Consider the following 25,066-nt stretch of genomic DNA (forward strand, 5'->3'; position numbering starts at 1 on the left):
TCCCTAACCCCTCCCTAAGTCCACAGCTCAGTATTCATCAGCACCGTAAAACCCTGTATATAGCCTCCACATTGACTCTGTACCGTAACACCCTGTATATAGCCTCCACATTGATTCTGTACCGTAACACCCTGTATATAGTCTCCACATTGACTCTGTACCGTAACACCCTGTATATAGCCTCCACATTGACTCTTTACCATAACACCCTGTATATAGTCTCCACATTGATTCTGTACCGTAACACCCTGTATATAGTCTCCACATTGATTCTGTACCGTAACACCCTGTATATAGCCTCCACATTGACTCTGTACCGTAACACCCTGTATATAGTCTCCACATTGACTCTTTACCATAACACCCTGTATATAGCCTCCACATTGATTCTGTACCGTAACACCCTGTATATAGTCTCCACATTGACTCTGTACCGTAACACCCTGTATATAGCCTCCACATTGAGTCTGTACCGTAACACCCTGTATATAGTCTCCACATTGACTCTGTACCGTAACACCCTGTATATAGTCTCCACATTGACTCTGTACCGTAACACCCTGTATATAGTCTCCACATTGACTCTGTACCGTAACACCCTGTATATAGTCTCCACATTGACTCTGTACCGTAACACCCTGTATATAGTCTCCACATTGATTCTGTACCGTAACACCCTGTATATAGTCTCCACATTGACTCTGTACCGTAACACCCTGTATATAGCCTCCACATTGACTCTGTACCGTAACACCCTGTATATAGCCTCCACATTGACTCTTTACCATAACACCCTGTATATAGTCTCCACATTGACTCTGTACCGTAACACCCTGTATATAGCCTCCACATTGACTCTTTACCATAACACCCTGTATATAGTCTCCACATTGACTCTTTACCATAACACCCTGTATATAGCCTCCACATTGACTCTGTACCGTAACACCCTGTATATAGCCTCCACATTGACTCTGTACCGATGTACATGATTCTACAAACACTACACCTGTAGTCGTAGGTTACATGTAAAGACCAAAGATAGGCTATAAAAGGAGGAGGCTTGATGTTCATCAACACATTTATCAGCACAGTGTTGGAGAGGTAAGGTATACCTGAACATACATTTACCTTTTATGTTAAAACATACCCACCTGTGATGTTTTCATTTGGGGCGGCAGGGAAGCCTGGTGGTTAGAGTGTTAGACTAGTCACCGGAAGGTTGCAAGTTCAAACCCCTGAGCTGACAAGGTACAAGTCTGTCGTTCTGCCCCTGAACAAGGCAGTTAACCCACTGTTCCTAGACCGTCATTGAAAATAAGAATTTGTTCTTAACCGCCTGGTTAAATAAAAGGTAAAGCGTTAATAAAAGGTAAAGCGTTAATAAAAGGTAAAGCGTTAATAAAAGGTAAAGCGTTAATAAAAGGTAAAGCGTTAATAAAAGGTAAAGCGTTAATAAAAGGTAAAGCGTTAATAAAAGGTAAAGCGTCGACAAGCGTTGTTCTTCTATTCTTTATGTATTCAGCTTTATTATCGTTTGTTTTGTTCACAAGATTCACATCTTGTTCATTTCGAATTCTCTTTTTAAAATCAATAATTTGAAGTGGATCTTGTATTCATTTCACTTCACGGTCTGACATAAGCATAAAAATAAAGCCAGTCGCCATTTTATCTCGTGCTTCTCTGATCATGTGTTGTCTCCGTTTTTTTTTCTTATGCTATTACGGTTCTTTAACTTCTCAGCATTTTACATTTGACATTTTACTTATCTGTCGCTTCGTTCTGGTTGTCAGAATTCATCATTTGTCTTTAGAAGATTCAAATGTCGATTCAAATCCATATTTTTAGGAATCCAAAAAACTGACTGTAAATTTAAAGAAATTAAATGAGTTCCACTTTTAATTTGTTTAAAAAAAAACTTTTATTTAACTAGACAAGTCAGTTAAGATCAAATTCTTTATTACAATGACAGCCTACACCAGCCAAACCCGGACGACGCTGGGCCTACTTTACTACAGGCTCCACAATAAGCCCTATATGACTTTATACCTCGTGGCTTTACCTCAGATTAAATAGTTCATCCAAGTTAATCGCAATGTTTAAAGATCACTGACTGTTCTCTCTTCTCCGGTTGACACATCGTCAGCAAGATGAAGATAGTGATATGGGCTGTGGCTCTAGCCCTGGTGTTGGCTAGTGGTGGGTCCGTCTTTAACTGCAGAGTAAACCCCGTCTTTTAACCCCTCCTGTCCTGTGGTGTTGGTGAGGCTCTCGTATGCTGCATTCATGCCATGTCGGAACTCGTTTTCCACTTGGAAAGTAACAGAATAGAAAACTCTATGCAAATAACTTCATTTGAACTCAAGAGTTTCAGAGTTTCCCCTTCCTGCTGATTCCAGGAATCAACAGCGATTTCTGAAAAAAGAAGGGAAATTGGCAATCCTAATCTTTTACCAATGACTCCCTGACCAATATGGCCGACCCATGGCCAATGTACATTCTAGTGTTCCTATAACGTTGCTATAGTTCTAAGGTTCTCCTAACCCAGTGATATGGTGCGGTCGTCCCCTAGGTGAAGCACTGGTCTGTCTGCGCTGTGTGCCAGCTAAGACAGGAGGAGACTGCAAGGTGACAGTAGAAACATGTCCACCAGAGAAGGACGGTTGTGCGGCCCGCCAACTTCTTCAGAGCACTATGTAAGTACTGAGACGGACCGTGTTCGAAACTGAGGTCATCTGTGTGTCACTAGATGTTAGCCTGCTGAGCTAAAGCCTAAATATTGAAAGCGGACTTGACTAAAGAGTAATGTTGTGCTTATGCATTACTTGAAAAGCAGCATTGGATGTCACACACAGTTCTGTGCCCATATTCACCAACGGAGTAGAGGTGCAGTTTTATATCATAATACATTATATGGACTGATCCTAGATCAGCACTCCTACTCTAAGATGCTTTATGAATACAGGCTGAGAGCTGTGGATAATGAAGACCTGATTCTAGATCAGCCCAGAGCTGTGGATAATGAAGACCTGATCCTAGATCAGCACTGAGCTGTGGATAATGAGGTCCTCATCCTAGATCAGCACTGAGCTGTGGATAATGAGGTCCTCATCCTAGATCAGAACTACTACTCTGAAATTCCCTGGTCAGAAAAATCAAGAATAAAAGGTTTATAATACAGGTTAAAGTCAACAGTTAACAGCTGTCACACAGTAACATGGTAATTTATTTTCTCCCTCAGTTGGCCATTTCCAGAGATGCATGGACATGTCGGGCTGTAAGCAGTTCCAAACCAACGCTTACATCAACATGAAGTGTTGTGACATCACATTCTAGTCTACTCTGAGACTGTCTGCTGTAACAGACAGTCTTTCTGCTGTGTGTCAGCATTGGCCAGCTACTCTGAGACTGTCTGCTGTGACAGACAGTCTTTCTGCTGTGTGTCAGCATTGGCCAGCTACTCTGAGACTGTCTGCTGTGACAGACAGTCTTTCTGCTGTGTGTCAGCATTGGTTGAATCAACGTGGTTTCCACGTAATTTCAATGAAATGACGTTGAACCAACGTGGAGTAAACATTGAATTGATGTGTGTGCCCAGTGGGATCCTACCATCACATCAACATTCTAATTTATCAACAATTATTTGACTTAAAATAAACCAAACTTTTAAACGCTTTTGTTGCTTTGAGCTTAAATGGTTGGGTATGCTAAATCTATTTTGTAAAATGATCTGAATCTGAATCAAAGATTATCAATCATCATTATTGGAATGATACAATGTACACTCCTGAAATACATCATAACTGTACACTTTAATGACTACAATGAAAAAAAAAAAAAAAAATGTGTACACCATTTTTAACATTAGAAAATGGGATGTAGATTTTTTTTTTGGGGGGGGTGCTGCCAATAACAGCTAGAAAAAAATAACATCCGACTGACAACAGGGGGGGTAAGTGAAGTCGAAAAATAAAGATCTGTGTATCGGAGACAGGAACATCTCTAATGAACCAGGAGACGTGTCTAAAAGAACCAAGTCCTGACTTCCACTTCAGTTGAATTTCCACTTAGTCATACATTGATGTCAATGGGAGACTGAGGCCTAGATTCAATCAGATCAGGCGTTAAAACGGCGACAGACGACACCAGCATAGCTGATGTTTCGGAGATGTCGGCGGTGGAACTGAGTTGGAGCTGTGAAATCAGTGAGCAGCTGCTCTTGCGATCATTGTCACAAAGCCAGAAAGAGTTCAGGAGGAGAAAGTGTTGGCTATAATAGAAATAAATCATACTGAAATCAAAAATGGTTAAAAACAGAATAATGAGGATTTCTATCCTCCTAATGGAGGTGTAGATTACATCTCACATTCCAGTGTTCCTATTGGATGTTTAGATTCCATCTCACATTCCAGTGTTCCTATTGGAGGTGTAGATTCCATCTCACATTCCAGTGTTCCTATTGGATGTTTAGATTACATCTCACATGCCAGTGTTCCTATTGGATGTTTAGATTACATCTCACATTCCAGTGTTCCTATTGGAGGTGTAGATTACATCTCACATTCCAGTGTTCCTATTGGATGTTTAGATTACATCTCACATTCCAGTGTTCCTAATGGAGGTTTAGATTACATCTCACATTCCAGTGTTCCTAATGGAGGTTTAGATTACATCTCACATTCCAGTGTTCCTATTGGATGTTTAGATTACATCTCACATTCCAGTGTTCCTATTGGATGTTTAGATTACATCTCACATTCCAGTGTTCCTAATGGAGGTTTAGATTACATCTCACATTCCAGTGTTCCTATTGGATGTTTAGATTACATCTCACATTCCAGTGTTCCTAATGGAGGTTTAGATTACATCTCACATTCCAGTGTTCCTAATGGAGGTTTAGATTACATCTCACATTCCAGTGTTCCTAATGGAGGTTTAGATTACATCTCACATTCCAGTGTTCCTAATGGAGGTGTAGATTACATCTCACATTCCAGTGTTCCTAATGGAGGTGTAGATTACATCTCACATTCCAGTGTTCCTAATGGAGGTGTAGATTACATCTCACATTCCAGTGTTCTCACATTCCAATGGAGGTTTAGATTATTCCATCTCACATTCCAGTGTTCCTAATGGAGGTGTAGATTACATCTCACATTCCAGTGTTCCTAATGGAGGTGTAGATTACATCTCACATTCCAGTGTTCCTATTGGATGTTTAGATTACATCTCACATTCCAGTTTTCCTAATGGAGGTGTAGATTACATCTCACATTTCAGTGTTCCTATTGGATGTTTAGATTACTTCTCATATTCCAGTGTTCCTAATGGAGGTGTAGATTACTTCTCACATTCCAGTGTTCCTATTGGATGTTTAGATTACATCTCACATTCCAGTGTTCCTAATAGAGGTTTAGATCACATCTCACATTCCAGTGTTGCTATTGGTCAACAAGGCTGCGTTGGAATTTCTCTTAATGTGACTACATTCAGCAAAAAGCAAGCTAGGTGATGCTACATATCAACCAGAGGAGGCTGGTGGGAAAAGCTATAGGAAGACAGGCTTATTGTTACGGCTGGAGTGGAATGGAATCAATGGAATGGAGTCAAACACGTGGTTTCCATGGTTTATGTTTGATGTGTTTGATACCGTTCCATTGATTCCACTCCAGTCATTACAATGAGCCTGTCCTCCTATAGGCTCCTCCCACCAGCCTCCACTGGTATCAACAGCCATTGTCAGCCAACCCATTAAGGGTTGGAAGCTATGGTGAGCTTCGATTGGTCACTTACGTCACAATATCGTGGAGGATTTGAATAAAGTTCAGCTTTCCCCAACTTTAGTCCCGCCTAGTTCAGCTCCCTTTCCCCCGTGCTCGGTCCCTCTCCGCTTCTCTCCTTTTTTCCTTCCATTGAAAGTGATTTGCTTCTGATGTTTCACAGTGCGATTCCACTTCCTGGTATAAACAGGCCATTAACTGAAGATGATGTGGGTGATGAAACTGAAACTACGGAAAACCATTGGTTTCCAATTGGAAGAGAAGAAAAGTGGGCGGGGGGGGGCGTTGAGTGGTGCGAGCATGGGAGAGGGCCGGACCAATGAACTTTATGCAAATACTCTGCAACATCGCTGGACGCTTGACCAATCGAAGGTCACCATAGCTTCCAGACTCTACTGGATTGGCTGTTGTTACCTAGCACTGCCTAGCTTGCTAGTACCCACAAGCGGACGAAGCTAGCCTGGTGAGGAGTCCTAGTTGAAACGTACAGCTAGGTGTAATGACGAAAGGCGCTTGTGAATTTGACAGCTCTAACGCAGTTTCACCAACAACGTCAAAACGTCAGGTATTCGGACGCCGGCTGAAGCGGATCAGATTGAATCGGGCTCTAAGTGAACGTTTGACTTTAAGGAAGTTGGGATTGAACAATTGAACAATTTCCTGAAAGAATCAGTGGTGTGACAATGACAATAACAAATAATAAATAAAGCTGTGTAAGGAGAAAGTAAATCACTGATGGAAAAAAGAAATCAAACATTTCAATACAAGAAAATGTTTCGTCTTCATGTCCTGTCTCATATGAGGAGGTTCAATGTCAAATCAAATCACATTCAATTATCAATGAACTCACATAGTCACCTTCCCCCATGAGACCAGAATGGAACCTGTGCAGGAGCCCTCCTGTAGGTTTAAATGCCAAACCTCCTGTAGGTTTTAATGCTAACCCTCCTGTAGGTTTAAATGCCAACCCTCCTGTAGGTTTAAATGCCAACCCTCCTGTAGGTTTAAATGCCAACCCTCCTGTAGGTTTTGGCTCTAACCCTCCTTAATGCTGACCCTCCTGTAGGTTTTAATGCTAACCCTCCTGTAGGTTTTAATACCAACCCTCCTGTAGGTTTTGGCTCTAACCCTCCTGTAGGTTTTAATGCCAACCCTCCTGTAGGTTTTAATGCCAGACCTCCTGTAGGTTTCAATGCTAACCCTCCTGTAGGTTTTAATGCCAGACCTCCTGTAGGTTTTAATGCTAACCCTCCTGTAGGTTTTGGCTCTAACCCTCCTGTAGGTTTTAATGCCAACCCTCCTGTAGGTTTTAATGCCAACGCTCCTGTAGGTTTTAATGCTAACCCTCCTGTAGGTTTTAATGCTAACCCTCCTGTAGGTTTTAATGCCAACCCTCCTGTAGGTTTTAATGCCCACCCTCCTGTAGGTTTTGGCTCTAACCCTCCTGTAGGTTTTAATGCCAACCCTCCTGTAGGTTTTAATGCTAACCCCCCTGTAGGTTTTAATGCCAGACCTCCTGTAGGTTTTAATGCCAACCCTCCTGTAGGTTTTGGCTCTAACCCTCCTGTAGGTTTTAATGCTAACCCTACTGTAGGTTTTAATGCCAACGCTCCTGTAGGTTTTAATGCTAACCCTCCTGTAGGTTTTAATGCTAACCCTCCCGTAGGTTTTAATGCTAACCCTCCCGTAGGTTTTAATGCCAACCCTCCTTAATGCTAACCCTCCTGTAGGTTTTAATGCCAACCCTCCTGTAGGTTTTAATGCTAACCCTCCTGTAGGTTTTGGCTCTAACCCCAGTTGTAACTAACCTGATTCAGCTCATCAACCAGATAATTATTGGAATCAGAACCGCTAGATTATGGTTGGAGTTAAAACCTACTGGAGGAATTCTCTCCAGGAACAGGGTTGGAGTTAAAACCTACAGGAGGGTCTCTCTCCAGGAACAGGGTTGGAGTTAAAACCTACAGGAAGGTCTCTCTCCAGGAACAAGGTTGGAGTTAAAACCTACAGGAGGGTTTCTCTCCAGGAACAGGGTTGGAGTTAAAACCTACAGGAGGGTATCGCTCCAAGAACAGGGTTGGAGAGACTGTTCTTGGAGCTAGTGGTCATTTCTTGCCAGGGCCTCAGTTTTGCATCAGGGCTGAGGTCAAAACAGTTGAGAGGTGGATTGTGGGAAATGTACAGTATGACAGGAAACAGTCACTCAACCTTTCATAACAAATGGGAAAACAATACAGACATACAGGAACAAAAATACAGGTAAATAAACAGTTGATGACAACTGATGACAGTTGATGACAGTTGAGAAGTAGTAGTTGGAACTGGCAGGAAGCCTTCAAGTAACGGGATATCCCAGTGCAGTGTCCTATTCTGTGTTTGATTGTTTGGCAGCTCTACATGAGGGAGCAGGAAGTCTTCCCTGGTTGGACGCCGCCTTTCAGCTTCTCCGCCTCCAGGATCATGGTCTTGAACACCTCCACTGCCGTCTGAGACGGGGAATAGAATAGAGTCAGAGTAGAATCCACTAGAACGCAGAATAGAATAGAGTCAGAGTAGAATCCACTAGAACGCAGAATAGAATAGAATAGAGTCAGAGTAGAATCCACTAGAACGCAGAATAGAATAGAATAGAGTCAGAGTAGAATCCACTAGAACGCAGAATAGAATAGAGTCAGAGTAGAATCCACTAGAACCCAGAATAGAATAGAGTCAGAGTAGAATCCACTAGAACGCAGAATAGAATAGAGTCAGAGTAGAATCCACTAGAACCCAGAATAGAATAGAGTCAGAGTAGAATCCACTAGAACCCAGAATAGAATAGAATAGAGTCAGAGTAGAATCCACTAGAACGCAGAATAGAATAGAGTCAGAGTAGAATCCACTAGAACGCAGAATAGAATAGAATAGAGTCAGAGTAGAATCCACTAGAACGCAGAATAGAATAGAATAGAGTCAGAGTAGAATCCACTAGAACGCAGAATAGAATAGAGTCAGAGTAGAATCCACTAGAACCCAGAATAGAATAGAGTCAGAGTAGAATCCACTAGAACGCAGAATAGAATAGAGTCAGAGTAGAATCCACTAGAACCCAGAATAGAATAGAGTCAGAGTAGAATCCACTAGAACCCAGAATAGAATAGAATAGAGTCAGAGTAGAATCCACTAGAACGCAGAATAGAATAGAGTCAGAGTAGAATCCACTAGAACGCAGAATAGAATAGAGTCAGAGTAGAATCCACTAGAACGCAGAATAGAATAGAGTCAGAGTAGAATCCACTAGAACGCAGAATAGAATAGAATAGAGTCAGAGTAGAATCCACTAGAACGCAGAATAGAATAGAATAGAGTCAGAGTAGAATCCACTAGAACGCAGAATAGAATAGAATAGAGTCAGAGTAGAATCCACTAGAACGCAGAATAGAATAGAGTCAGAGTAGAATCCACTAGAACCCAGAATAGAATAGAGTCAGAGTAGAATCCACTAGAACGCAGAATAGAATAGAGTCAGAGTAGAATCCACTAGAACCCAGAATAGAATAGAGTCAGAGTAGAATCCACTAGAACCCAGAATAGAATAGAATAGAGTCAGAGTAGAATCCACTAGAACGCAGAATAGAATAGAGTCAGAGTAGAATCCACTAGAACGCAGAATAGAATAGAGTCAGAGTAGAATCCACTAGAACGCAGAATAGAATAGAGTCAGAGTAGAATCCACTAGAACGCAGAATAGAATAGAGTCAGAGTAGAATCCACTAGAACGCAGAATAGAATAGAGTCAGAGTAGAATCCACTAGAACGCAGAATAGAATAGAGTCAGAGTAGAATCCACTAGAACGCAGAATAGAATAGAATAGAGTCAGAGTAGAATCCACTAGAACGCAGAATAGAATAGAGTCAGAGTAGAATCCACTAGAACGCAGAATAGAATAGAGTCAGAGTAGAATCCACTAGAACGCAGAATAGAATAGAGTCAGAGTAGAATCCACTAGAACGCAGAATAGAATAGAGTCAGAGTAGAATCCACTAGAAGGCAGAATAGAATAGAGTCAGAGTAGAATCCACTAGAACGCAGAATAGAATAGAGTCAGAGTAAAATCCACTAGAACGCAGAATAGAATAGAATAGAGTCAGAGTAGAATCCACTAGAACGCAGAATAGAATAGAGTCAGAGTAGAATCCACTAGAACGCAGAATAGAATAGAGTCAGAGTAGAATCCACTAGAACCCAGAATAGAATAAAGTCAGAGTAGAATCCACTAGAACCCAGAATAGAATAGAGTCAGAGTAGAATCCACTAGAACGCAGAATAGAATAGAGTCAGAGTAGAATCCACTAGAACCCAGAATAGAATAGAGTCAGAGTAGAATCCACTAGAACGCAGAATAGAATAGAGTCAGAGTAGAATCCACTAGAACGCAGAATAGAATAGAGTCAGAGTAGAATCCACTAGAACGCAGAATAGAATAGAGTCAGAGTAGAATCCACTAGAACGCAGAATAGAATAGAGTCAGGGTAGAATCCACTAGAACGCAGAATAGAATAGAGTCAGAGTAGAATCCACTAGAACCCAGAATAGAATAGAGTCAGAGTAGAATCCACTAGAACGCAGAATAGAATAGAGTCAGAGTAGAATCCACTAGAACGCAGAATAGAATAGAATAAATCAGAGTAGAATCCACTAGAACGCAGAATAGAATAGAGTCAGAGTAGAATCCACTAGAACGCAGAATAGAATAGAGTCAGAGTAGAATCCACTAGAACCCAGAATAGAATAGAGTCAGGGTAGAATCCACTAGAACCCAGAATAGAATAGAGTCAGAGTAGAATCCACTAGAACCCAGAATAGAATAGAGTCAGAGTAGAATCCACTAGAACCCAGAATAGAATAGAGTCAGAGTAGAATCCACTAGAACGCAGAATAGAATAGAGTCAGGGTAGAATCCACTAGAACGCAGAATAGAATAGAGTCAGAGTAGAATCCACTAGAACGCAGAATAGAATAGAGTCAGGGTAGAATCCACTAGAACACAGAATAGAATAGAGTTAGAGTAGAATCCACTAGAACGCAGAATAGAATAGAGTCAGAGTAGAATCCACTAGAACGCATAATAGAATAGAATAGAGTCAGAGTAGAATCCACTAGAACGCATAATAGAATAGAGTCAGAGTAGAATCCACTAGAACGCAGAATAGAATAGAGTCAGAGTAGAATCCACTAGAACCCAGAATAGAATAGAGTCAGAGTAGAATCCACTAGAACGCAGAATAGAATAGAATAGAGTCAGAGTAGAATCCACTAGAACCCAAAATAGAATAGAGGCAGAGTAGAATCCACTAGAACGCAGAATAGAATAGAGTTAGAGTAGAATCCACTAGAACCCAGAATAGAATAGAGTCAGAGTAGAATCCACTAGAACGCAGAATAGAATAGAATAGAGTCAGAGTAGAATCCACTAGAACGCAGAATAGAATAGAGTCAGAGTAGAATCCACTAGAACGCAGAATAGAATAGAGTCAGAGTAGAATCCACTAGAACGCAGAATAGAATAGAGTCAGAGTAGAATCCACTAGAACCCAGAATAGAATAGAATAGAGTCAGAGTAGAATCAACTAGAACCCAGAATAGAATAGAGTCAGAGTAGAATCCACTAGAACCCAGAATAGAATAGAGTCAGAGTAGAATCCACTAGAACCCAGACTAGAATAGAGTCAGAGTAGAATCCACTAGAACCCAGAATAGAATAGAGTCAGAGTAGAATCCACTAGAACCCAGAATAGAATAGAATAGAGTCAGAGTAGAATCCACTAGAACCCAGAATAGAATAGAGTAGAGTCAGAGTAGAATCCACTAGAACCCAGAATAGAATAGAGTCAGAGTAGAATCCACTAGAACCCAGAATAGAATAGAGTCAGAGTAGAATCCACTAGAACCCAGAATAGAATAGAGTCAGAGTAGAATCCACTAGAACCCAGAATAGAATAGAGTCTATATATGATTTTGGGGACTGTCACGACTCTCTTGATCAGGTCAGGTTACAAGAGACCCCAACCCTACAGATTATCCCTGAACCACAAGAGGAGAGAGCTGTGGGTCTGAAGACGTGGGGGGGTTTTATGACCCCTCACGCCCCTGGTAAATCTCAGGCCACAGGCAAATTCCTTTGTCCTGTTACTATGGAGACCCAGCCTCAGAACATTAAACATGAAATAAAGGGACTTTGGAACAATGGTCGTCATGACGATAGATGGAATATGAAAACGTATGTCATTTTTGTTCTGTTATTAAAGGATAATAGACGTTATTACGTTATTATGAAAACATTGTAACATGGAGGGTTTTCTTAGTATATGTTTGATGTTTATACATTGTACGTTGTATAGAAAATGTCCAAATCAAAGAGAATGTTTTGGGGAAGATGAAATGTGAAGTTAGTTGTCTAAAATGGGATTTGAGAAAAACCTAACCCTTGCCTCATTAACCTGGTACGCCCAGAGAAATGCCCTAAAGGCGTTACGCCCACTTCTGACCAGAGGGTATAAAACCCGTGAGTATAGAATTTACAAGGAGACGACGTGACCCCAGCTGCAGCAGGGTCTGAAAAGTCAAACAACCCAGAACGCAACGCAAGTTTGAGGACAAAGAAATCCTTTTCTACCCAAGCTACGGATGAGTAGCTGTGTCTAAGCGGGTGAATTCAAGTCGAACAAACTAGCCTCCATCTCCCATCGAATCGTAGTATCTAAAGGGGATTCATTCCTATGCAGTGAGCTACAGAGCTGTCTGTCCTCAGAAGACCCCTTCCAGAGAAAGGGGTGAGGTAACAGACTCCTAAACCACAAAGGATACGGACACCGTGAGGACGAACAAGGAGGTGCAGGAGAAGTGCGTCATCGAACAGCGGAACGGTCCACGCAGAGAATCCCCGGAGATCGACTCCCACGTAATTACATCATTATATATTCTGACCCACGAGGGCGGCGGTTTGAGGCAAGGCGAGGGTTAGACATATTCACCCAAATGTACATTTCTCGTGTCCTTGTTTTTTCTCTCTCTTTTGAAATTCCCATTGTGGGTAAGACGCGCCATAGTGTGTTGGCCCGTTATACTAAGTTCTAATCAATAGCCTATAATGTGTTTTGTCTATGTGTATCTTTTATCATCATTTAAACTTTTTAGTAAATAAATATTCAATTAAGATTAGTGTGGTACTAATTCATTAGTGGGACCCGGGTCCGTGCAGACTCCAGGGCTATACAACGTTCAGATTATGAGACTGATAGAGGCAACTGGTTCATTAGCGGCTGTTGTAAAATCGATATTCTGATATTCTTTGAGTTAATTTGGGTAATAGAAACTCAATAAAACTAGTTTTCCCATGGTGCCCCAGGTTAATGAGTTATTAATTGCTTGATTCAGTTAATCACATACTTAAAACTTCGACTGAATCATTCGATGAGCAGCAGTCGCCACATTAACCAATAGGACGCAACATTAACCAATACAACGTCACGACAGGACGCAACGTTAACCAATAGGACGAAACGTTACAGAAAAGAGGACAAAATGTATGATTTTGAATAATGGTAGCATGTGATAGCATGTGATAGCATGTGGTAATATGTGGTAGCATGTGGTAACCTTGTGGTAGCATGTGGTAACCTTGTGGTAGCATGTGGTAACCTTGTGGTAGCATGTGGTAACCTTGTGGTAGCATGTGGTAACATGTGGTAGAATGTGGTAACCTTGTGGTAGCATGTGGTAACCATGTGGTAACCTTGTGGTAGCATGTGGTAACCTTGTGGTAGCATGTGGTAACCTTGTGGTAGCATGTGGTAACCTTGTGGTAGCATGTGGTAACCTTGTGGTAGCATGTGGTAACCTTGTGGTAGCATGTGGTAACCTTGTGGTAGCATGTGGTAACTTGTGGTAGCATGTGGTAACATGTGGTAACATGTGGTAACCTTGTGGTAGCATGTGGTAACCTTGTGGTAGCATGTGGTAACCTTGTGGTAGCATGTGGTAACCTTGTGGTAGCATGGTAACCTTGTGGTAGAGTGTGGTAGCATGTGGTAGCATGTGGTAGCATGTGGTAACCTTGTGGTAGCATGTGGTAACCTTGTGGTAGCATGTGGTATCATGTGGTAGAATGTGGTAACCTTGTGGTAGCATGTGGTAGCAGGGGGAAGACGTGCTGTCGAGTGTGAGAGGACTGTGTTAAGTTCTTGGTGATGTGGACAACGAGGAATTCAAAACTCTCGAACCGCTCCTTTGACCTTGTGTGTGTGTGAGAGAGGTAGTCTCTAAGAGCTGATCTGGGGCCAGTCGATCGGGTAGTGTCTAAGAGCTGATCTGGGGCCAGTTGATCAGATAGTGTCTAAGAGCTGATCTGGGGCCAGTTGATCAGGTAGTGTCTAAGAGCTGATCTGGGGCCAGTAGATCAGGTAGTGTCTAAGAGCTGATCTGGGGCCAGTAGATCAGGTAGTGTCTAAGAGCTGATCTGGGGCCAGTAGATCAGGTAGTGTCTAAGAGCTGATCTGGGGCCAGTAGATCAGGTAGTGTCTAAGAGCTGATCTGGGGCCAGTCGATCGGGTAGTGTCTAAGAGCTGATCTGGGGCCAGTTGATCAGATAGTGTCTAAGATGATCTGGGGCCAGTTGATCAGGTAGTGTCTAAGAGCTGATCTGGGGCCAGTTGATCAGGTAGTGTCTAAGAGCTGATCTGGGGCCTGTAGATCAGGTAGTGTCTAAGAGCGCATCTGGGGCCAGTAGATCAGGTAGTGTCTAAGAGCTGATCTGGGGCCAGTAGATCAGGTAGTGTCTAAGAGCTGATCTGGGGCCAGTAGATCAGGTAGTGTCTAAGAGCTGATCTGGGGCCAGTAGATCAGGTAGTGTCTAAGAGCTGATCTGGGGCCAGTAGATCAGGTAGTGTCTAAGAGCGCATCTGGGGCCAGTAGATCAGGTAGTGTCTAAGAGCTGATCTGGGGCCAGTAGTTCAGGTAGTGTCTAAGAGCTGATCTGGGTCCAGTAGATCAGGTAGTGTCTAAGAGCTGATCTGGGGCCAGTAGATCTGGTAGTGTCTAAGAGCTGATCTGGGGCCAGTATATCAGGTAGTGTCTAAGAGCTGATCTGGGGCCTGTAGATCAGGTAGTGTCTAAGAGCTGATCTGGGGCCAGTAGATCAGGTAGTGTCTAAGAGCTGATCTGGGGCCAGTAGATCAGGTAGTGTCTAAGAGCTGATCTGGGGCCAGTAGTTCAGGTAGTGTCTAAGAGCTGATCTGGGGCCAGTTGATCAGGTAGTGTCTAAGAGCTGATCTGGGGCCAGTAGATCAGGTAGTGTCTAAGAGCTGATCTGGGGCCAGTAGATCAGGTAGTGTCTAAGAGCTGATCTGGGGCCAGTAGATCAGGTAGTGTCTAAGAGCTGATCTGGGGCCAGTAGATCAGGTAGTGTCTAAGAGCTGATCTGGGGCCAGTAGATCAGGTAGTGTCTAAGAGCTGATCTGGGGCCAGTAGATCAGGTAGTGTCTAAGAGCGTATCTGGGGCCAGTAGATCAGGTAGTGTCTAAGAGCTGATCTGGGGCCAGTAGATCAGGTAGTGTCTAAGAGCGTATCTGGGGCCAGTAGATCAGGTAGTGTCTCACCTGGTTCTCCTTAGCTGAGGACTCCATGAAGGCAGCGTTCCAGGAGTCTGCTAGGGCCTTCCCTTCCTCACAGCTGATCACCCTGGGACACACAAAACGTAGCATACTAATCTGACACCACAGTGTGTGTGTGTCTGCGTGTGTGTGCGTGTGCGTGTGCGTGCGCGTGCGCGTGTGTGTGTTTGTGCGTGTCATACCGTTCCATGTGCAGGTCATTCTTATTCCCCACCAATATAATAGGTACTCTGTAGAGAAACACATGTTGAATTGCATGTATCCCATATTCCAAAAATGACAGACACAGTCAGGTTATAGTAGAGGGTTAATATACTGTCAGGTTATAGTAGCCTAGTGGTTAGAGTGTAGAGGCGGTAGGTAGCCTAGTGGTTAGAGTGTAGAGGCGGTAGGTCGCCTAGTGGTTAGAGTGTAGAGGTGGTAGGTAGCCTAGTGGTTAGAGTGTAGAGGTGGTAGGTAGCATAGTGGTTAGAGTGTAGAGGCGGTAGGTAGCCTAGTGGTTAGAATGTAGAGGTGGTAGGTAGCCTAGTGGTTAGAGTGTAGAGGCGGTAGGTAGCCTAGTGGTTAGAGTGTAGAGGCGGTAAGTAGCCTAGTGGTTAGAGTGTAGAGGCGGTAGGTATCCTAGTGGTTAGAGTGTAGAGGCGGTAAGTAGCCTAGTGGTTAGAGTGTAGAGGTGGTAGGTAGCCTAGTGGGTGGTAGGTAGCCTAGTGGTTAGAGTGTAGAGGCGGTAGGTAGCCTAGTGGTTAGAGTGTAGAGGCGGTAGGTAGCCTAGTGGTTAGAGTGTAGAGGCGGTAGGTAGCCTAGTGATTAGAGCGTTGGGCCTGTAACCAAAAGGTTGCTAGATCGAATCTCCGACTTGACAAGGTTTCAAATCTGTAGTTCTGCCCCTGAACAAGGCAGTTAACCCACTGTTCCTAGGCCGTCATTGTAAATAAGAATTTGTTCTAAACTGACTTACCAAGTTAAATAAATGTAAAAAAAAAGATATATATATATATATATACACACACATGTCAGGTTACAGTAGATACTCACTGAGCTTTCCCCACCATATCCAGAAGTTTTTCATGGATAACCTGAACTACTTCAAAACTGGAAGAGAAGAAAAACAATATGTCACAGAGAAGAGAGAAAAACAGCAGATTTACATTTACATTACATTTAAGTCATTTAGCAGACGCTCTTATCCAGAGCGACTTACAAATTGGCGCATTCACCTTATGACATCCAGTGACATACTGTCATACATACTGTACTACATACAGTACTACATACTGTACTACATACAGTACTACATACATACTGTACTACATACAGTACTACATACAGTACTACATACAGTACTACATACATACTGTACTACATACAGTACTACATACATACTGTACTACATACAGTACTACATACAGTACTACATACAGTACTACATACATACTGTACTACATACTGTCATACATACAGTACTACATACATACTGTACTACATACAGTACTACATACTGTCATACATACAGTACTACATACATACTGTACTACATACTGTCCTACATACTGTACTACATACTGTACTACATACTGTACTACATACATACTGTACTACATACTGTACTACATACTGTCCTACATACATACTGTACTACATACTGTACTACATACTGTCCTACATACATTACTACATACTGTACTACATACTGTACTACATACTGTCATACATACAGTACTACATACATACTGTACTACATACTGTCATACATACTGTACTACATACAGTACTACATACTGACATACATATTGTACTACATACAGTACTACATACTGACATACATACAGTACTACATACTGTACTACATAATGTACTACATACTGTACTACATAGTGTACTACATACTGACATACATACTATACTACATACTGTACTACATACTGACAAAAATACTGACATACATACTGTACTACATAATGTACTACATTCTGTCATACATACTGTGAATAAAATCAAATCAAATCTAATTTTATTTGTCACATACACATGGTTAGCAGATGTTAATGCGAGTGTAGCGAAATGCTTGTGCTTCTAGTTCCGACAATGCAGTGATAACCAACAAGTAATCTAACTAACAATTCCAAAACTACTGTCTTATACACAGTGTAAGGGGATAAGGAATATGTACATAAGGATATATGAATGAGTGATGGTACAGAGCAGCATACAGTAGATGGTATCGAGTACAGTATATACATATGAGAGGAGTGTGTAGACAAAGTAAACAAAGTGGCATAGTTAAAGTGGCTAGTGATACATGTATTACATAAGGATGCAGTCGATGATGTAGAGTACAGTATATACATATGCATATGAGATGAATAATGTAGGGTAAGTAACATTATATAAGGTAGCATTGTTTAAAGTGGCTAGTGATATATTTACATCATTTCCCATCAATTCCCATTATTAAAGTGGCTGGAGTTGGGTCAGTGTCAATGACAGTGTGTTGGCAGCAGCCACTCAATGTTAGTGGTGGCTGTTTAACAGTCTGATGGCCTTGAGATAGAAGCTGTTTTTCAGTCTCTCGGTCCCAGCTTTGATGCACCTGTACTGACCTCGCCTTCTGGATGATAGCGGGGTGAACAGGCAGTGGTTCGGGTGGTTGATGTCCTTGATGATCTTTATGGCCTTCCTGTAACATCAGGTGGTGTAGGTGTCCTGGAGGGCAGGTAGTTTGCCCCCGGTGATGCGTTGTGCAGTCCTCACTACCCTCTGGAGAGCCTTACGGTTGAGGGTGGAGCAGTTGCCGTACCAGGCGGTGATACAGCCCGCCAGGATGCTCTCGATTGTGCATCTGTAGAAGTTTGTGAGTGCTTTTGGTGACAAGCCAAATTTCTTCAGCCTCCTGAGGTTGAATAGGCGCTGCTGCACCTTCTTCACGACGCTGTCTGTGTGAGTGGACCAATTCAGTTTGTCTGTGATGTGTATGCCGAGGAACTTAAAAACGAGCTACCCTCTCCACTACTGTTCCATCGATGTGGATAGGGGGGTGTTCCCTCTGCTGTTTCCTGAAGTCCACAATCATCTCCTTAGTTTTGTTGACGTTGAGTGTGAGGTTATTTTCCTGACACCACACTCCGAGGGCCCTCACCTCCTCCCTGTAGGCCGTCTCGTCGTTGTTGGTAATCAAGCCTACCACTGTTGTGTCGTCCGCAAACTTGATGATTGAGTTGGAGGCGTGCGTGGCCACGCAGTCGTGGGTGAACAGGGAGTACAGCAGAGGGCTCAGAACGCACCCTTGTGGGGCCCCCCGTGTTGAGGATCAGCGGGGAGGAGATGTTGTTGCCTACCCTCACCACCTGGGGGCGGCCCGTCAGGAAGTCCAGTACCCAGTAGCACAGGGCGGGGTCGAGACCCAGGGTCTCGAGCTTGATGACGAGCTTGGAGGGTACTATGGTGTTGAATGCCGAGCTGTAGTCGATGAACAGCATTCTCACATAGGTATTCCTCTTGTCCAGGTGGGTTAGGGCAGTGTGCAGTGTGGTTGAGATTGCATCGTCTGTGGACCTATTTGGGCGGTAAGCAAATTGGAGTGGGTCTAGGGTGTCAGGTAGGGTGGAGGTGATATGGTCCTTGACTAGTCTCTCAAAGCACTTCATGATGACGGAAGTGAGTGCTACGGGGCGGTAGTCGTTTAGCTCAGTTACCTTAGCTTTCTTGGGAACAGGAACAATGGTGGCCCTCTTGAAGCATGTGGGAACAGCAGACTGGTATAGGGATTGATTGAATATGTCCGTAAACACACCGGCCAGCTGGTCTGCGCATGCTCTGAGGGCGCGGCTGGGGATGCCGTCTGGGCCTGCAGCCTTGCGAGGGTTAACACGTTTAAATGTCTTACTCACCTCGGCTGCAGTGAAGGAGAGACCGCATGTTTTCGTTGCAGGCCGTGTCAGTGGCACTGTATTGTCCTCAAAGCGGGCAAAAAAGTTATTTAGTCTGCCTGGGAGCAAGACATCCTGGTCCGTGACATACTGCCATACATACTGTACTACTGTCATACATACAGTACTACATACAGTACTACATACTGACATACATACAGTACTACATACTGACATATATACAGTACTACATACTGTCATACATACTATACTACATACAGTACTACATACTGTCATACATACTGTACTACATACTGACATACATACTGACATACATATTGTACTACATACTGACATACATACTGTCATACATATTGTACTACATACTGTCATACATATTGTACTACATACTGACATACATACTGACATACATATTGTACTACATACTGACATACATACTGTCATACATATTGTACTACATACTGTCATACATACTGTCATACATATTGTACTACATACTGTACTACATACTGACATACATACTGTACTACATACAGACATACATACTGTCATACATATTGTACTACATACTGTCATACCTATTGTACTACATACTGTCATACATACTGTCATACATATTGTACTCCATACTGTCATACATACTACATACTGTCAAAATCAAAGCAAACTTTACTTGTCACATGACTCTGTACCAGTACCCCCTGTATATAGCCTCCACATTGACTCTGTACTGGATACCCCAGATATAGCCTCCACATTGACTCTGTCTCTTCGTCCGCCCCTGTATATAGCCTCCACATTGACTTTGTATCGGTACCCCCTGTATATCTCCCACATTGACTCTCTCCCGGTACCCCTGTCTATAGCCTCCACATTGACTTTGTCACAGTTACCAGCCCTTTATAGTCTCCATCATTGACTCTGCCCTACCAGGTCCCCCCTGTATATAGCCTCCACATTGACTCTGTGAGGACGGCTCACCTCTCCCTGTACTTTAGCCTCCACCATTGACTCTGTACCGGTGCCTCCCCCCTGTATATAGCCTCCACATTGACTCTGTCACCAGGTACCCCCATCTTTATAGCCTCCACATTGACTCTGCAACTCCCCAAGTCTCCCCCCTGTATATAGCCTCCACATTGACTCTGTCCAACCGGTACTGCCCCCTGATATATAGCCTCCACATTGACTCTGTACCAGTACCCCCTCTTATAGCCTCCATCTCTTGACTCTGTCAAACCTTCTCCAACCTATCCCTGATTATAGCCTCCACATTGACTCTTCCCTTTCGGCATCCCCTCTATGTATAGTCTCCACATTGACTCTGTACCTCCCCTCCCCTCCTGTATATAGCCTCCACATTGACTCTGGGCAGCCGAGCGGAAATGGAGGAATATAGTCTCCCATTGACTCTTTCACTCCCCCTGTATATAGTCTCCACATTGACTCTGTACTGGTACATTTACATTTTACATTTAAGTCATTTAGCAGACGCTCTTACCCAGAGCGACTTACACCTTCTCCTCCATTCACCTTATGACATCCAGTGGGACAGTCACTTAACAATAGTGCATCTAAAACTTAGGGGGTGGGGTGAGAGGGATTCTGCTAACCTATCCTAGGTATTCCTTAAAGAGGTGGGGTTTCAGGTGTCTCCGGACAGGTGGTGATTGACTCCGCTGTCCTCCAGACCATTTGAGGGAGTTTGTTCCACCATTGGGGGGCCAGGGCTCATCAACAGTTTTGACTGGGCTGAGCGGGAGCTGTACTTCCTCAGTGGTAGGGAGGCGAGCAGGCCAGAGGTGGAAAAACCGCAGTGCCCTTGTTTGGGTGTAGGGCCTGACAGAGCCAGTATCCCTCTTTCTTTCCCCTCAAAACTCTTGAGGCAAGCACCATGGTCAGCTCTCCCGGATCGAGCTTCAGACTGAGCCAGTGGAGAGAACGGAGGAGCAGGTTTCAAGACTAGTCAGAGAACTTGGGAAGGTTGAACACCAGACGGGCAGCGGCGTTCTGGATGAGTTGAAGGGGTTTAATGGCTCAGGCAGGGAGCCCAGCCAACAGCGAGTTGCAGTCAGATCCTCCTCTCCACCCTCTCCGAGAGTTGGGCCCTCTCCGCCCATCATCTACCAGACGGGAGATGACAAGTGCCTGGATTAGGACCTGCGCCGCTTCCTGTGTGAGGCAGGTCGTACTCTGCGATGTTGTAGAGCATGAACCTCACAGGAACACTGGGCCCCCGCCTCTGATGTTAGTTGAGAACACAGGGTGTTGGCTCAGGATCACGCTCACATGGTTCTTATCGCTCTGGGAGGAGGACACAATTAAGTTGTCCTTTCCCCCGTGATGACCAGGTCATGGCATCTCTGCAGTCCTTCCCCAGGGAGGAAGAGCAGCATCCGCTCTTGCCGAGCTGCTCTTCCTTGAGGTGGTGATGCCCGTCATCCATGATCTGCCATACGGTCTGCCAACTCCATTGTGTCCTCCTCCCAGGTCTCAGAAGGGGGAAGGCGTGATCCTGGACAACACCCTGTCGTTCTGCATAGCAATGATAAGAGAGACCGTTCCTGAGGTTATGACAGAGCCAAGTGACTTGGTGTATAGCGAGAATAGGCGAGGGCCAAGAACAGAGCCCTGGGGGACACCAGTGGTGAGAGCGCGTGGTGAGGAGACAGATTCTCGCCACGCCACCTGGTCCAGGAGCGACCTGTCTAGTGGTCAACCTTCCCAAGCGTGGGCCGCACCCGGAGCTGCTCCGCTCTCTCCAGAGGGTCCAGGAGGATCTGATGGTTCACAGTATCGAAGGCAGCCGACCTCCAGGCTCTGAAGGATGACAGCAAGGAGAGAGAGTTAGCGTTCATCCACCTCTGGCCTGCGTCTCCCTACCACTGAGAAAGCAGTTCTCAGCTGAATGACCAGTCAAAACTGTTCGCTGCTTTGGCTCCCCAATGGTGGAACAAACTCCGGGAGAGCTGGCCAGGACAGCGGAGTCAATCACCACCTTCCGGAGACACCTGAAAAAGGGATACTCTTTAATTGTTGAATACGGAGGATCGAGGATAAGTTTTTTCAAGGGGTCCCCCCTTAAAATATTTAGATGCACTATTGTAAAGTGGCTGTTCCACTGGATGGGATAAGTTGATGAGCAATTTGAGTCGCTCTGGATAAGCGTCTGGACTTAAATGTAAATGTAAAATAGCCTATTGACTCTGTACTGTACTCTGTACCGGTACCCCTGTATAATATGAGGTCTCCGGAAATGGTCTGGAGAAGTAGAGGAGGGGATAGCCTCCACATTGAGGTTGTTGGGCCCCCGTATATAGCCTCCACATTGACGCGAGATTTCATCTGGAGAGAGAGGGGAGAAAGAGGTCAGAGCACAGGGTACCGGTACCCAGTGTGAGCAGAACACATTGACTCTGTCGTTTGACTTAGCTCCACATTGACTCTGTACCGTCGACCCCCTTCTTTCCAAAATGACTCTGACCGAAGTCATCTGCATAGCCTCCAGGGATTGAGGGGGGACCGGTACCCGGAGGATTCAGGAGGGAGGAGACTCTGGCAAAGAGCCCCCTAGGGTTAGAGCAGATGCATTGACTCTTAGCGTGGTAGAAAGTGGCTTTAGCAGCAGAGACAGAGGAGGAAAATGCCTCCAGAGACTCTGGAGGGACCCCCTGAAAGGATGCCATTGACTCCGCAGGGACCCCCTGTATTTCCTCCATTTGACTCTGCTGCCCGGAGCCCTGTATATAGCCTCCACATTGACTCTGTACCGGTACCCCCTGTATATAGCCTCCACATTGACTCTGTACCGGTACCCCCTGTATATAGTCTCCACATTGACTCTGTACCGGTACACCCTGTATATAGTCTCCACATTGACTCTGTACCGGTACCCCCTGTATATAGCTTCCACATTGACTCTGTACCGGTACCCCCTGTATATAGCCTCCACATTGACTCTGTACCGGTACCCCCTGTATATAGCCTCCACATTGACTCTGTACCGGTACCCCCTGTATATAGCCTCCACATTGACTCTGTACCGGTACCCCCTGTATATAGTCTCCACATTGACTCTGTACCGGTACCCCCTGTATATAGCCTCCACATTGACTCTGTACCGGTACCCCCTGTATATAGCCTCCACATTGACTCTGTACCGGTACACCCTGTATATAGTCTCCACATTGACTCTGTACCGGTACCCCCTGTATATAGCTTCCACATTGACTCTGTACCGGTACCCCCTGTATATAGCCTCCACATTGACTCTGTACCGGTACCCCCTGTATATAGCCTCCACATTGACTCTGTACCGGTACCCCCTGTATATAGTCTCCACATTGACTCTGTACCGGTACCCCCTGTATATAGCCTCCACATTGACTCTGTACCGGTACCCCCTGTATATAGCCTCCACATTGACTCTGTACCGGTACCCCCTGTATATAGTCTCCACATTGACTCTGTACCGGTACCCCCTGTATATAGCCTCCACATTGACTCTGTACCGGTACCCCTTGTATATAGTCTCCACATTGACTCTGTACCGGTACCCCCTGTATATAGCCTCCACATTGACTCTGTACCGGTACCCCCTGTATATAGTCTCCACATTGACTCTGTACCGGTACCCCCTGTATATAGTCTCCACATTGACTCTGTACCGGTACCCCCTGTATATAGCCTCCACATTGACTCTGTACCGGTACCCCTGTATATAGCCTCCACATTGACTCTGTACCGGTACCCCCTGTATATAGTCTCCACATTGACTCTGTACCGGTACCCCCTGTATATAGTCTCCACATTGACTCTGTACCGGTACCCCCTGTATATAGCTTCCACATTGACTCTGTACCGGTACCCCCTGTATATAGCCTCCACATTGACTCTGTACCGGTACCCCCTGTATATAGCCTCCACATTGACTCTGTACCGGTACCCCCTGTATATAGCCTCCACATTGACTCTGTACCGGTACCCCTTGTATATAGCCTCCACATTGACTCTGTACCGGTACCCCTTGTATATAGCCTCCACATTGACTCTGTACCGGTACCCCCTGTATATAGCCACCACATTGACTCTTGTCAGTCTCTGGCAACTGCCATACATATTGCCATACTATGACTGGGGTGGCTGAGGTCTCTGGCAATTCTTTGGGCCTTCCTCTGACACAACATTATATAGGTCCTGGATGGCAGGAAGCTTGGCCCCAGTGATGTACTGGGCCGTACGTACGACCCTCTTACGGTCAAATCGTTGCCATACATCCTGTCACAAATACTGCCAGACATATTTTCATACATACTGCCATACAGACTGCCAGACATACTGTACTACAGACTACCATACAGACTGCCAGACATACTGTACTACAGACTGCCATACAGACTGCCAGACATACTGTACTACAGACTGCCAGACATACTGCCAGACATCCTATTATACTGTACATCCTGCTTATTCAGCCCTACTCTAATACACCTGGTTCAGCCCTACTCTAATACACCTGGTTCAGCCCTACTCTAATACACCTGGTTCAGCCCTACTCTAATACACCTGGTTCAGCCCTACTCTAATACACCTGGTTCAGCCCTACTCTAATACACCTGGTTCAGCCCTACTCTAATACACCTGGTTCAGCCCTACTCTAATACACCTGGTTCAGTCCTACTCTAATACACCTGGTTCAGCCCTACTCTAATACACCTGGTTCAGTCCTACTCTAATACACCTGGTTCA

The 25,066-nt window shown here is 44.4% G+C and overlaps 1 protein-coding gene across 1 annotated transcript in view; it reads right to left on the bottom strand.

Moving 5' to 3' along the window:
• Positions 1 to 7,999: 7,999 nt before the first annotated feature.
• Positions 8,000 to 25,066, bottom strand: part of LOC124041040 (GTP-binding protein Rheb-like) — a 29,349-nt gene continuing 12,282 nt past the window's right edge. The window contains exons 5-8 of the mRNA XM_046358201.1: positions 16,467 to 16,523; positions 15,614 to 15,661; positions 15,417 to 15,498; positions 8,000 to 8,266 (exon numbers count right to left, since the gene is read on the bottom strand). Coding sequence (XP_046214157.1) covers positions 8,174 to 8,266; positions 15,417 to 15,498; positions 15,614 to 15,661; positions 16,467 to 16,523 — 280 coding nt within the window. The 3' untranslated portion in view covers positions 8,000 to 8,173. The remainder of the gene's footprint in view (positions 8,267 to 15,416; positions 15,499 to 15,613; positions 15,662 to 16,466; positions 16,524 to 25,066) is intronic.

This window comes from Oncorhynchus gorbuscha, linkage group LG08 (genome assembly GCF_021184085.1).
Source record: "Oncorhynchus gorbuscha isolate QuinsamMale2020 ecotype Even-year linkage group LG08, OgorEven_v1.0, whole genome shotgun sequence".
NCBI classification, from domain to species: domain Eukaryota; kingdom Metazoa; phylum Chordata; class Actinopteri; order Salmoniformes; family Salmonidae; genus Oncorhynchus; species Oncorhynchus gorbuscha.